Here is a 13,853-nt window from a genome sequence, read left to right as displayed (position 1 = left end):
TAAAGTCACTCCACAGGGCGATGGGATCAGAAGCTCCTTTGGGGACATGTCAAGGTGGTTTGTCGTGTCCCAGGCCTGCACCTTCTTAGTGAAGGCTTCCGTCTGCCTCAAGCAAACCCTGTCCATTGTTTCTGCGCATCTAGGGTAACACACTTTTGAAATGCCTCTTATCAGACTCCTCCTTCTACTATGTGACCACCTTTTAAGACTCCTCCTTCTAAAGCATGAGATCACATAACTATCCTATAATCCAACTCCCGCCTTGCTTTCTTCTTCCTTCATATAACTCTCTTTGCACCCTCTCCTTAATTTCCAATGCACAAAAGAAACTGCAGGACTGTCGTAATCCGGGAACATCTGAGATCTTGCTCCCCAGCTTATGTTGTCAGTTTTGGCTCAAAAACAAACTCATAAAATTATCTACAGATTTAGATGTGGCTTATGTCAACAGTCAGAATCAGAAACCTTGGCAGATTGGCTTTTTTCACTTAGCAATAGGCATTGATGCTTCCCATCTTTTGATGGTTTGATAGCTCATTTTTTAGTAATGAGTAATATTCCATTGTCTGGGTGTACCACAATTTATGAATCCATTCACCTACTTGACAGACATCTCGATTGCTTTCAAGTTTTGGCAATCATGAATAAAGCTGCTATAAACATCTGTGTGCAAGTTTTTTCATGGAACTAAGTTTTCAACTCCTTTGCGTAAGTACCAAGGAGCACAACTCCTGAATTGAAAAGATTCGGTCTAGTTTTATAAGTAGCCAAACTGTCAGCTGTACTACCCTTCACTCCCCCAAGGAATGAACAAGAGTTCCTGTTGCTCCATGTCCTCTTCAACATTTGGTGCTGTCAGTAGATTTTGGCCAGTGTTATAGGTGTGTAGGATTATCTTATGGTTTTCATTTTAAACATATTTTTTTCAACCCTGGGCATTTCCACATAAGGACATTTGTAAAATTGTTAATGGTTTATTTTAAGTGAGGTCTTTAAAATCCTCTGAAAATGGATGTCAGCCTATAGCAAAGATACTTATTTTTAAACTAGAATATTCATTTCTTCTGTAACTTTATATTGAAACACTCTATTTTTAAAAGTGCCTTAAAAAGCATACTTTTTTAGCTCAGGTGAAAAAAAATTGTTAGTCGACAGGAAGTCTTAGGCAAAAGTATTACAGTCCAGAAAATTAACAAGGGTGAATTTCAAAAGTAACTAGGGCTCAGGACACATACCAAGATTTTATCCTCGATGGCACTTTTATAGTTAAAATGACAATTATATGCATTTATTTTTCTTTTGCTTTTGGTATTATCTGCATGCCAGTGCAGGGAATGAAGCTACAATCAGACAGGGTGATGGGCAGATGCAGTGGACCTTCCTCACTCGCTACTTGTTATAAAACCAAACCAACAACGGTAAAGCACCAAAATCAACTATAAATCAATGACATATCATAATCAAGGAGAGCTGCAGTGTATCTCTCTGGGACATGGAACAATAGTCCTCAGACCATGCACTATAAATACAAACATATTCATGTTTTCACCAACTATCTTAGAAAGGGGAAAGACAGCAAGAGATCCCTTCAGAAAAGAAAGAATACAGGTTACAGAGAGGAAAACCTATCTTGTTACCAAGCTTTTGTCTTCTAAGTCACAGAGACACCATAATGCCTGCATCCCCAGTCTCCCTGCTGGAGTGGTCTCTATTACATGACTTGACATGCAAGAAAAAAAATACAAGACAGGTTATCTCTATGAAGCATCTTGCCTGATTAATGCTACCAAGCGAGACATATTATGCAACAATACAAGAGACACTAAACAGCTGGCTAGGGGCAAGGCTAACGAGGAACTCACCCTCCATTTTCAGGTCTTGTTACCAAAAGTAAATTAATAAGTAAATGAGCACACCATCTGAAAAATGACAAACCCATGTGGTCATAAATACATATTTTTACCTCATAATTGGCCTGAAGATTTGGTTAATTTTCACAGTCTTAGTCTTTACTCACTGGTATTAAATGGTATAGATTAAATGGTATAGTTAATTCTTAGCACCATGGCCTCTATATCCATTTACATTCACTATTTTGAGATCCATTTTATTGCTACTGTAGGATAAGAATGTGCGGAAGCCATGGGTAAGCACATCATGCATCACAGTGGGGTTATAAAGGCTAAGTCTGAAGCGGAAAGCACTCTTAGAAAGAGTACATTAAATAAACCACCACTTATAAGGTTTCCTCTTATGTCCTTCATAAAACTGAGCTACAGATTTGCTTATGAATCAATTTGCACAACTGAATATTTCCTCTACTTTGCTATCCTCCAGAATTAGCTTTGAAAAGATGGAATTAAAGATCACTTAGCTACAGTATTGTGCGCACATTATTATAAATAATAATTCCCTTCTTTAAGGACGCATATCATTCCTTCCCGTATACAGTGACACATAAATATAAATATAAATATAAATATATCCAGGTAGGTATTTCTTCTGAATGAAACAATAAGTCAGAAGACTACCACATGTTTAAAAATCTTTCATTAACCCAGCCTACTCTTGGCTTAGAAGAATTACCAAAAGAAAGTTACCATGCAGCAATCCTTGATTACTTACAGATATTGAGTAAAATATTGGACCTAATGGAAGCCAGATGATAGATAACTGATATGTTTCATCAGCATTTAGTCCAGGCCCTCATCTCCTCTTGCCTGGATCACTAAAGTAGTCTCCCTCCAAATTCATCACCAGCTCATCACCCACAAATGTAACTTTTCTAAAACACAGGAGGGATTGCGTCATGTGCCAGCTGAAGATGCTGCAGTGGCTTCTCCCCAGAGCATACCTCAGACTTTCTCACGCTTAGGACCTAGTTCCCCGGGCCCCCTTCAGCACCTTGATCTCCCCGCTCTCATTCCCTCTGGCTCTGCCCAGAAGGCACTTCCTCTCTCCTGTCCTTTTTAACCCTCAGGGAGAACGCCTCCCCACGCCCAGGGCCCAAATCAAAAGGCATTTCTGGGAACTGACTTCCCTGTGCACCAGTCTGCTCCCACATCCCCGCTGTGCTCCAGCTCCCTGTCCATATTTCCCCTGCCACCAGGGGGCGCCCTGCCCACTGCACTGTGGGACAGGAAGGGGCAGCTGGTGGGACGCCTGGTTTTATTACAAAACTGTCTTCCTAGAAGCCAGGGGCACATGTTGCTAGTGCTTAGCTCAATAGCTCAGGCCAAATATGTGATAGAATGAAATATAAAATTGCAACTAGGAATTACGTTCCGGGAAATAACACGTGATCCAACTCCCGGCTCTTGTTTTCTATCTGAGTGATTTAGGACAGGCATGTTTACCCCTGCACTATAAAGTGGGACAATAATGTCCACTGGTCCCAAGGAGAGATCGAATGCGGGAAGGGCCCAGCAGAGCACTGCCCAGCACAGGGATTCAGGACAGCGGGACCGCCTCCTCCCCCTGGCCATGTAGCCGCCTTCTATCATTAGATGAAGTGAACAATGAAAAACAGGATGTCAGTAACAAGTCAAGAGGGAAGAGTTTCAAAGCAGAGAATGGCAAATGAAGGGAGAACGGGGTATGAAGGGGAGCATGAAAGGTCGCCCTAGGGCTCGGGTCTCTTTCACTGCAAAAGATTGAGCCGGGCCAACATTATAAAAGCCTTGCTCGGTCCCCTCCCTGCTCTGCTTCTGCCTCAGCTCCCTCGAGCCCTTCCGCACCTCCTCTCTAAAGCGGGGAGTCGAAGGCTCACTTCCAAGGTCTCTTCCGTCCCTCAGCTGCATCACCCTGCAACTTCACTTATAAAAGGCCAGAAGGTTTTGGGCGTGTGGGAGGGCTAACAGGAACATAAAATTAAGATGAAGCCAGAAAATTTGAAACTGAGGCTGACTCTCCAATTCCAAGACCTAAAATTAATTAAGTCAGTAGCTGATAGGCTTACGGTAACACACCACCCAGTATGTAAATTACTGCCTTCCAAGGAGTTTGCATTTTAAAAGCTCCCTAGGGATCTCACCAACATCTGCCCTCCCCCCACATCTCCTAAAACTGCAAGGCAAAGGAGGGCTTTTTTTTTTTTAGGGACTTCGACAAATAGCAAATCATGATAAACCTAACATTTGACGTACTTTTCTGCAGGTTGCAAAGGACTCAGAGGAGGGAGAAGGTCCAGAGTATCTCTATGCAAAGGATATTCCCTAAACATTGCTAGGAAATGGGTGTAAACTGTAGAATCGGAGCGGGGGACAGAGGAAATATAAGGTTGGGGGAGGTACCTCTTGCAGGATCTTGCAAACAATAGTCACTTACAAACTCTTTTCCCCTCCATTCCCAGATAACAAGTAGCTTTGAAGGCCTGGCTCAGCTTTAAGAGGACCTCAAATTCTGGAGGGAAAAGTTAAGAACCAGCCAACTTACCAAATGGATAATCAGTGCTCAAAGACTCATCTACCTTATCTAACCACATCTTAATTGCTTTAGCAATTCCTGTTCTCAAAAACATCTAACCTGCCCCGCCACAAAAGGAAGGTAAAGGAGGAAAGGAGGGAGGGAGGGAGAAAAGAAAAGGAAAGAAAAGAAAAGAAAAGAAAAGAAAAGAAAAGAAAAGAAAAGAAAAGAAAAGAAAAGAAAAAAAGAGAGAGAGAGAGAGATGTTATGTCTGCAACACAGACTAAAGATAAAGGGTAAAATCCCACAGGATTCTAACTCGTTTTGCACTTCCAGGCAGAAGTCTAACCTTGTGATGGTGGAAGGCGACATGGTTTGAAAACCCAGGTGGGCCACAGGCGGCAGAGTTTGAGAACAGAACAGCACACTTCACAAGAGCTCCGTGGTTTAGCTGTGCAGGGTTTACACACATTTCACAATTTGCTCTTACCATTTCCAATAAGCACCAGGATTTTAGTTTATGTGATGAAACTGTCCAATTTACTGATGCAGGTAACCTGAGTCTTTACAGAATTGTATTTTGATGTGGCTTCTGCATTTCAAAGTAAGAAGCATGTTTTTTTTTTCTTTTATATTTAATAAAACCATGTTCTCAGCACCCAATCAGTCCCACGCTCTGGAGACAGAAAAAATGAGTGAAATATTGACCCTGCCCTCCTGGCATTTACAACTGACAGTGTTTCGCTAAGTTCATTTCCTCCTAATTCTCAATTTACATATTCACTCATTAGCATTTATTCATTAAAGCACAGCTCAAACAATTTCATGCCATAAATTATACCATTATTTCTTCTCTAAATAAGCATTTTGTTAACAAGTATCTAAAAGCAACTACTTGGTGAAGAACCGAATGGCCTGAATTAATTTAAATGCAAAATGAATCCTGATAAACTCAACCACCCTTATTTACTGAGTGAGACCTCGCCTCCCTGCCAACACCTTCCCCAGGGAGAGCCTAACAAAGTGACTGGGGACAGAAACTGTGCTCATTCACTTAAAAAAGTTTTAGCCTAACAGGCCTTGAGGTTTGTTTCACAGCTTAGAAGACACTAAATGAATAAAGTAGCAACTGTGCCTGAAACCCTGTTGGTACGTTTGGATGCTTATTTCCTCCACTAGCTCTACTCCCCTCCAGTTCAGTATTGAAAGACAATCCTTCAAACAGCATTTCCCTAAAACACTGGATGAAATTACATTTCTACCAAGTTGATGTGGGACAGTTAATGGTGGAGAATCGCGGCCTCAGCCTCCTGATGGTGGGGGTGGGGTGGCGGGGGTCCCAGAAGCGGAGTGCAGTCTGACGTCGCCAACTAGCCAGCTACACATGCCAGTGGGCAAGTCCTGCCTCCTGTCTAGGCTGATAGATGGCGGAGTCCCTTATTTTAAATACAAAATTAAGGAAACTGTGTTTTTAAAAATCTCAGTAAGAATAGAGAGTGGCAACTGTCAGTGTCTTGAGATAGCCCCCCAAAGATGCAGTTTCATATAAACAATTAGATGACAGCTTTCTAATCAAATAGAAATCCTTCCTGTCAATCTAGGTGAGTTTCTCCAGGCAGGCACAAAGGAGGTAACCCGTGCCTTCTGAATTTTACAAAGGAACAATTCTGATGTTCAAGTTTACCTCAAGGGAAAATACTATTGTATAAAAAATGGATAAGACCCATAGATTCCATTGTTGGGATTATACCCTAAGAATCCTGAAACACCAATTCAAAAGAACCTATGCACACCAATGTTCATAGCAGCATTATTTACTAATAGCCAAGTGCTGAAAGCAACCTAAGTGCCCATCAGTAAATAAGTGGCCCAAAAAACTGTGGCATGTTTACACAATGGAATACTACGCAGCGGAAAGAAAGAATTCCTACCTTTTGTAACAGCGTGGATGAAACTGGAGAGTATTATGCTAAGTGAAATAAGCCAGGTGGCAAAAGACAAATGCAGTACTATCTCAGCTATAACATGAACCTAATGAACAAAACAGACAAACAAGCAAAATAGAACCAGAGGCATGGAGACAAGGAACAAACTGACAGGGACCAGAGGGGAGAGGGGAGCGGGGATAAGGGAGGAAAGGGGAAGGGCCACTGACCCAGGGACCTGGGGAATAGGGTGGGGACTGACTGTCGGGGAGGACAGGCAGGGCAGGGGACAGCGGCGGGGGTGCGGGGGGACAACTGTAATATAACAATAAAAAATATATATCATATAAAGAATAAGATGTTATGTTGTTAGCTTTAATTGTGCTCTGAAGTTGGTTTCACTATTAGTAGTAAATAATAAGTTAAAAAAAAAGATAAAATTGATAAACATAAGTGAGCATAACCTATTTTGAACATTTTTACATTCTTGCCAGCCTCACACTGAGCTGGTTCCATAAAAGGTACATTATTTCCTGGCACTGGCCGGGTAGTTCAGTTGGTTATAGCGCCATCCCTCTATGCCAAGGTTGTGGGTTTGGTCTCTGATCAGGGCACACACGAGAAGCAACTAATGAATGCATAAATAAGTGGAACAACAAATTGATATTCCTCTCTTCACCCTCCTTCTCTGCTCTCTCTAAAATCAATCAATAAATTTCAAAGTACATATTTTCTTTTCTCCTGTATCTGCCCTTTGAGTAGCAGGTCTGAGCTTCTTGAGCCCCACCCCACCTGGTAACCTGGCCAAAAGAACACTGCTACAATTGACCCAGCAGCGCTCGGATCTGCCAGGGAAAGACGGGTAAGTTGTCAGGAAGTACCACCTGCCAACCTTCCCCTCCAAACAACCCTGAGCCCACACTTTCATTTAAGTGAGCCCCTCCAGCTCTCCCTTCCCCAGCCATTGCCCTAGCAGGGAGGCAGTGTGATGTTATCAAAGCCACTTTCTCAGTGACTGATAATTTTCAATGAGATCTAAGCCAGAAACGAGATCAGCTTCCTTCGTGCTTGACGAACTTAAAAAACAACCTGCCACCACAACTTTAAAATGTTCATTGGGTTTCTGGAATTTCACTGAAGGACTCTACCATTAGTAATGTTTAGAGAATACAAAGACAGGACGTTTAAAATTTAAAAGTACATACATTTTTAAAATATTGGGGAGTGGAAAAAATTTAAAAAAAAACAAAAAATAAAATATCAGAGAGTGAGAAGAGCAGACAGAAATCTTGGACCAACCTTCCCTGGTTCTCTGTACACTGATAATCATAAACACCAATGGACCCCTGAGAATGGAAGAACTGGGCCTTTGGCTAGCAAAAATCAGGCACAAGGCCATCTGCAGGGGGAAAAAAGAGAGAGAGAGCATGCTATCATTTTTTGAGCACCTACTATATGCCATGCAGCATACAGAGTACTCCACATACATCAGATTAGCTAAATCTGGGCAAACATAAAAAGCAAGGCTCCTCTGCCTCACTTTTCAGGTGATGAAACCGAAGATCAGAGGGAATGAGCACCTTTGTCACCTATCAGTCAGTGGAAGTTGGGACCTGACCCAAGCTAAGTCACTGTAGAGCCTAACAGCTTCATTACTGTGCTAAAAACAATACATTGTTCATCGTTCCGAAAAGGGAGTTTCTTTCTAAAAACTACACCATCCACTTGAAAAACCAAAGATCCCAAAGTAAATCGTGAGCCTTTTTCAGTGATCTATACAACTGCCAACTCCAAATCTTCAAGCAAAAATTGACTTTTTAACATGAGGATTAAGATGTCTAATGGTAACAGTCCCCTCAGCTGATTCGTCTACCTGACTACCCACAGCTCCATCAAAGTAAATCAAATACCCCCAAGGCATCGAACCTTCAGCAGTTAAAGCTTCATTCCCCATGCAGAACTATTTTTCAGAAATTGTGCCAAATCTATGGGCGGTTTGAAAACGTTACTGGACATTTCAAAATACATGACAAGACATTTAGCAAAATAGATCCCTTTGTTTTTAGTCCCAAACATATAACAACAAACACCCTCCAATTCTACAAGTTGAAAAACTGCAAACAGACTACGTAAACTTTTTGGTGGTGCTGAGTAAGGCTATGGTTGTTTTTCTCTCCTGGTAGGACAACAAGCGGTGAAAAGATAAACATCAGTCAACCTCAGCCTCTTCCCAACTCCAACTGTGACAGTACACCAGCCAAATACTATTTATTTACATTTACTCTTTGAAGGACTCTTTCCAGCCTTCTCCACACCAACTTCTCAGCAGGTGTCCCAGATTAAACTGTTGACTACCACCGGATTGTTTAAAAAGAAAAAAATCTTTGATGTGATCTGTGGCTGGTTATTTTTTAATTAGGGTTGAAATCCTATACCGTTTGTAAATTTAACCCCCTAAGAACCGGAGCCAGAGAATGACGACTCCAAGGAGCGGGCTGGCCAAGTCGGCGCGCGCGCAGGGGTCGCCGAGGGGCTGCCCTGACCCGCCGGCCCGCAACCGTCCCTTCCCGAGTCTCCTCTGATCCAGGGAACTCACCAGGATGCCCATCACATCGGTCCAGAGCCGGGAAAACGTCTTGGACATGCTGGCGCCCGTCTCGGGCTCCGGCTCGGGCTCCTCGGGTTCCGGCTCCGGCTCGGGCTCCGGCCCCGGAGCGGCAGCTCCCGCATCCTCCATGACCGTGTCCCGCACGCGGGCCGTGCGTCTCGGTCCCTGGGACACTCACGCCCCTCGCAGGCGCGCGGCCGGCCCCCGGCGCCCGGTCCCCGCCCGCCGCGTCACTGAGCCGTGCCCCCGCGCCGCATCCCCCAGCAACCCCGCGGGGGCCCTTCGCAGGCTCCCGCACCTCGGCTCTAGGCGGCGGCGGGGTGCGCGACTGACAACTCCAGGAACTTTCCCACCCCGGCTGCGCGCGGCCACGGGGTAGCAGGAGGCAAAGTTCGCACCACTGAGTTTCACGACGGGGATTTCTGGCAGCCCAGAAGCAATTAAATCCTCTGCAAAGGCGTTCCTTCCTGTGACGGGGACCGACTCACTCAGCCACGCGACTCACTTCTGCCAGCAAGTCTGAGCACGGCCCGGCAGGGGTGACCGCGGTGCCTCTGGAGCTTGGAAGGAACTCCCCAGGACCCCTCTCTTCAAAATGAGCTCTTCCAGCTCCACATGACTCTCTCCCCTCCAAGCTACAGAAAGCGTTTAGCAACAAAAGGTGCTCTGATGTCAGGCTCTTTGCATGGAAATGAGCCACAGACAGGAGAACAAATCGCCTGTTGAAAGAGCAGCCGCGCTGCTGTCTCCCGCCCGCACAAGTTTCCAATCTCGCCATTCACTGAAACATTTTGGTCCCAGAAACTCCAAAAGTTCATCTTTAAACTACTCCCGCCGAAAGAGTTCACAAGCAATCAGTTACAATCCACACCTCACCCCTCGGGAACTCGGGCGACCTAAGGAATTACAACTGCCTCTGCCGGCCAAGACTTGGTTAAAAAACAAGTGTGAAACCTTGGGCACGAGCCATTGTTTGTATCATTTTCATTAAGAGTTGGGATATTTTGGTCCCTGGGCGCCCGCAATGCCGCGCACTGCTAGGGGCTTCAGCTAATTAGAAGAAATGGCCTTTGGGTTTTGATGGCTTCTTTACAGCAAGGACATAGGGAAGGGCCATTTTCAAAACTAAATGTTATGGTCTTAGCCATTTAGCCAGTCTACACTGGGGCCCCGAGCGTGTTTTTCCAAGGACGAGATCCACGGCAGATTTGTTTTATGAGGGAATAAGCCACATTAGGGGTCTTACCCCTAATGTGATCCTTTTTTTGTTTTTCTTAACACTCAGAATTTTCCCTGGAATATGACAATGCACATCAGCTTTGATTTGGTGACTGATCACTTTGTGAAACAGTTTAGAAACCACCAGGAACCCGCCCTTAAGTGAAAGGGCTGAACGATACAAAAGGGAAAAAAGCAGGTGAGGTGCCCCAGGGGAAGAGAGCCCTTGCTTGTTCTAGAGGCCTCTCCTGGTGTTGCTTTTTTCTTCTGAGCCCACAAAAAAAGGAAGGGATTAAGAGCATGTCCTGAAATCCCCTTACTAAAAGCATTAATTACTGGGATTAACTATCAGTGCAAATGAATGAATCGCCTTTATAAAAAAATTCAAATTTTAAAAACTTTTTTGAAACTAATTAAATTTATAAGCATAATCCTCAAAGACAATACTTCTGCAAAGGAAGAAAAGGGATAAGAAAGGCTTCCCTTGATAATAAGGAGGCATTGTGTTGATGGAAAAAGTGCACTGGGAGCTGAAAGAACGTGGCCAGGCCTGCTACTGTCTTGTGCTGATACCGGAGATGCTCGTAATCCAAATAAATTCAGTTAAAGTGGGGCAGGCTTATTATTATTACATTTATAAAGACATGAAAATAAGTAAATGATGGAAATTTGTAAAATACTCTTTTAGAGTTGATTCTATTAGTATATTTAAGAATTTCAGTGTACAGTGTTAGCCACTTGGTACTTTATTAAATTCAAGGAAACACAAAGAACTGTGCTGCTTCTACCAGCAGGCAGCTTGTTCTCTGCATAAATACTTTCTCCTAAGTGACTGAGCCCAGAGTCAAGCAAACAGCCGGGTGGGGACTGGGCAAGGGGAGGGCTGACTCTCCAGGACCAATCACAGGTCTTTCTCTTAACGCATCAGTTGAGGTGGGGGGAAGCACTTAACCTTTGGAGGATGAGGGGTGCAGCGTCCCAGTCTTAGCTGAGGCCACACTAACTGTTGCCCACCTCCTCAGAGATGATATTCTATCTTAGAATCATCTAAAGATAGGTACCTTTTAGCAGCAACACATACATACATGTTGATACACTTAAACCTTAGCCAGCATTTTTGGCATTTACAGAAATCAATCTACTCTAGATATTTAAGCTGCTTTTCCTGGTGCTCCCTAATAAATGGATAGAAAAATGAGATAAGTAAATTCAGGGAGGCCGGGTAAGGGGAATGTTGATAACAGTAATTTTTTTTTTTGCTTTTACTTTTATCAGCATTTAAGCTGAATTTACTCCTAGGGCATATGTTTTTGTTTCTTCAGTTTCTTCTGGGACATCTTTTTCTTCCTTGCAGCCTCCTCTCCTGGTTTAGGACCGTCTATCTCAATGTAGCAGGGCAAGCTCATGTTGTGGGTGAATCCCCCGATGAACTCTGTAAGTTCTACATTGCATCTTGGGAGCTCTGTTCACCTGGATGTGCTCAATGGCCAGAGAATGTACATGTAAACCCTTAAGTTCAGCATTACTTTCTGCATTTTTAAGCATGTGCAGCAAAAACTCAGCCCTCTTTTTGTGCCACCGACCACGTGCCCAGCCCCACTGCTTGGCTTGGGCACACCTACCAACTCCACCATTGTAACGATGGAATGGAAAACATTGCTTCTGCAAAGTGACGTCCTTTGCACACTTGGTGGCTTTTTGGATATGCATACCCTTGATGGCTTGGGCAGTTTCGCAAGTGTTCTTAAAGTGAACATGAAGGGCTGAATCTCTTGATTTGCATGATTTTGTGGAGTTATCTGGGTCAAGTGACTAGTGAATCGTTTTCAGAGGTCACCTCTGGCCGCTTTTGGGAAGAGCTTGATAACAATAATTTTGCTGTCTGTGCATCAACATGAGATTTTGAGTAGTCACTTTTTTATTTCTGGAACATGAATAGTTTTGCTGACCATTTAAAAAATGAAGCTGAAACTCTTCGCTCATCAACTTCATGATGCAACCCTTCAAAATGAGTGTGATTACTTCTTCCAAATTTTAGTCTTTTCTTCTTGAGTTAATGCCAATCTTATTTCCAAAACTTCCTTCAGGGTTTTTTTTCCCACAAAATATGAAAGAATAATCATCAACATCACAATCATCATCACACTATTTCAGAGTCCCACAGTGTACCACTTAAAACAACTTTTATCATAGCGCGGGATAGGGCCCAGGGGGTGGTCTTGGTCAAATCCCTCGTTTCTCAGAGAAGAAAGAAGTGAGCTCCAGAGAACTTGAATGGTCAGTCCTAGTGAACACAGCTACATGGAACAAAATCAAAGTCAGACAATTGGATAATTTTTAACAGTACTTTTATCTAGAATGTGATGTGTTTGATTCTCACAAAGCTCTGGAAGATAGGCGAGCATAGATGCTCCATTAAAGATGTGCGCACAGAAAATCTGCAGGAATCCTGCTCCTCTCTATTCCCTTTCCATGGGTTTCTCTCTCACCCAACTCATTGGTATCGCTATAATGTTAGGGGTGTTCCAAAGGATCCGTGTCTGGAATCTAGAAGAGGATTTTTCAGGCATCTACTAGAGACTCAAAAGTTGACTGTGAAATCAATTCTGTGGGTCCCAGTGAACATTTGTTACAATGAATGAAAAGAAAAATCAGAATGCAATCATTATCATTAAGAGTAAATATAGATAATGAACTTAATGTGTTATTTCATCAAAATTAGTCTCAGTCATATTGTACATATATGTGTGCAACACATATGTACATACAGTTACACATGTACATATAAATGTAGATACTGGCTTCCTTTGTAAAAAGTGGTTCTTACTATGAGTCAGGAGTACAAAAGATTGAAAGCCACTAATCTAGACATTGGGGAGTGTGCCTGCAACCTATTTAGGTCATCGTTCTGACATAAGAAAGGTAACAAGTCTATTGCTTGGCAGTCGAGGTAGCGTTTGGTAGGAGGAAGCACAAAGATAATGGGGTCAGGAAAGAGCTGGTTTAAATTTTTACTCAAGTTTCTGTAAGACATGGGTGAAAGAACAAGTGATTTATTGGGCAAGTTATTTATCTCATCTACATGATAGAATAACTCCACTATTTAGTACGGCTGTTGTAAGGTTGTCTGTGAGAATGCAGATGATAGTTCTCTATGAATTGAACTTCTTTCCCCCTTTCCCTTTACGTTGCTCTTCTTTCTTTTACTTATACCATGAGGTAATATCTATAAAATTTCCTTTTTCATATCTAAATCTCATGAATTACACACAGGAGTAATTCCTAGCTCTGGAACGTGATTGCTGAGTGATGAATTTAGGATGTTATTTCTAGTAGTGTGGGGTTATTAGGACTATTCAGTTTTAATAGTAAAGGTAGTAATAACAGCAATATCAATATCTATTATGCATTGAAAGTCTACACTATGTCTGGCACTGTGTTTGACTACGTAAAATTATTTCATTTAAACTTTAAATAGAATTTATAACTTCTCACTGTGACCCACACCTCCCACCCTGCTCATTTCCCATTTCGAGAGTATTCTGTTACATCCATGTATTTGTTCAAGCCACCAACCTCAGAGACATGCTCAATTCCTTCTTCTTCCTCACCATGGAAACCATGGATAACCCCTATTGATTCAACTTCCTAAATAGTCGTTAAATTCATCCACATATCTCCATCTTCACTGCCACTGC

General features: G+C 42.8%; 1 protein-coding gene across 2 annotated transcripts in view; it reads right to left on the bottom strand.

Annotated features, from left to right (window-relative positions):
- The window catches only part of SASH1 (SAM and SH3 domain containing 1), a 209,595-nt gene that overhangs the window by 156,160 nt on the left and 39,582 nt on the right, over nt 1–13,853 (bottom strand). Inside the window, exon 1 of one of the 2 annotated variants that reach the window (XM_054570085.1) lies at nt 8,926–9,134. The exons of the other annotated variant lie outside the window; for it this stretch is intronic. Within the exon in view, the coding sequence (XP_054426060.1) occupies nt 8,926–9,066 (141 nt within the window). The 5' untranslated portion in view covers nt 9,067–9,134. Of the gene's footprint in view, nt 1–8,925; nt 9,135–13,853 lie in introns of those variants that run through there. 2 annotated transcript variants of the gene reach the window in all.

Source organism: Pteronotus mesoamericanus, unplaced genomic scaffold (genome assembly GCF_021234165.1).
Source record: "Pteronotus mesoamericanus isolate MK-2021 breed Mesoamerican mustached bat unplaced genomic scaffold, CSHL_Meso_final contig_20, whole genome shotgun sequence".
NCBI lineage: Eukaryota > Metazoa > Chordata > Mammalia > Chiroptera > Mormoopidae > Pteronotus > Pteronotus mesoamericanus.
The sequence above is the reverse complement of the archived record's forward strand: the minus strand, read 5'-3'. Positions and strand labels throughout refer to the sequence as shown.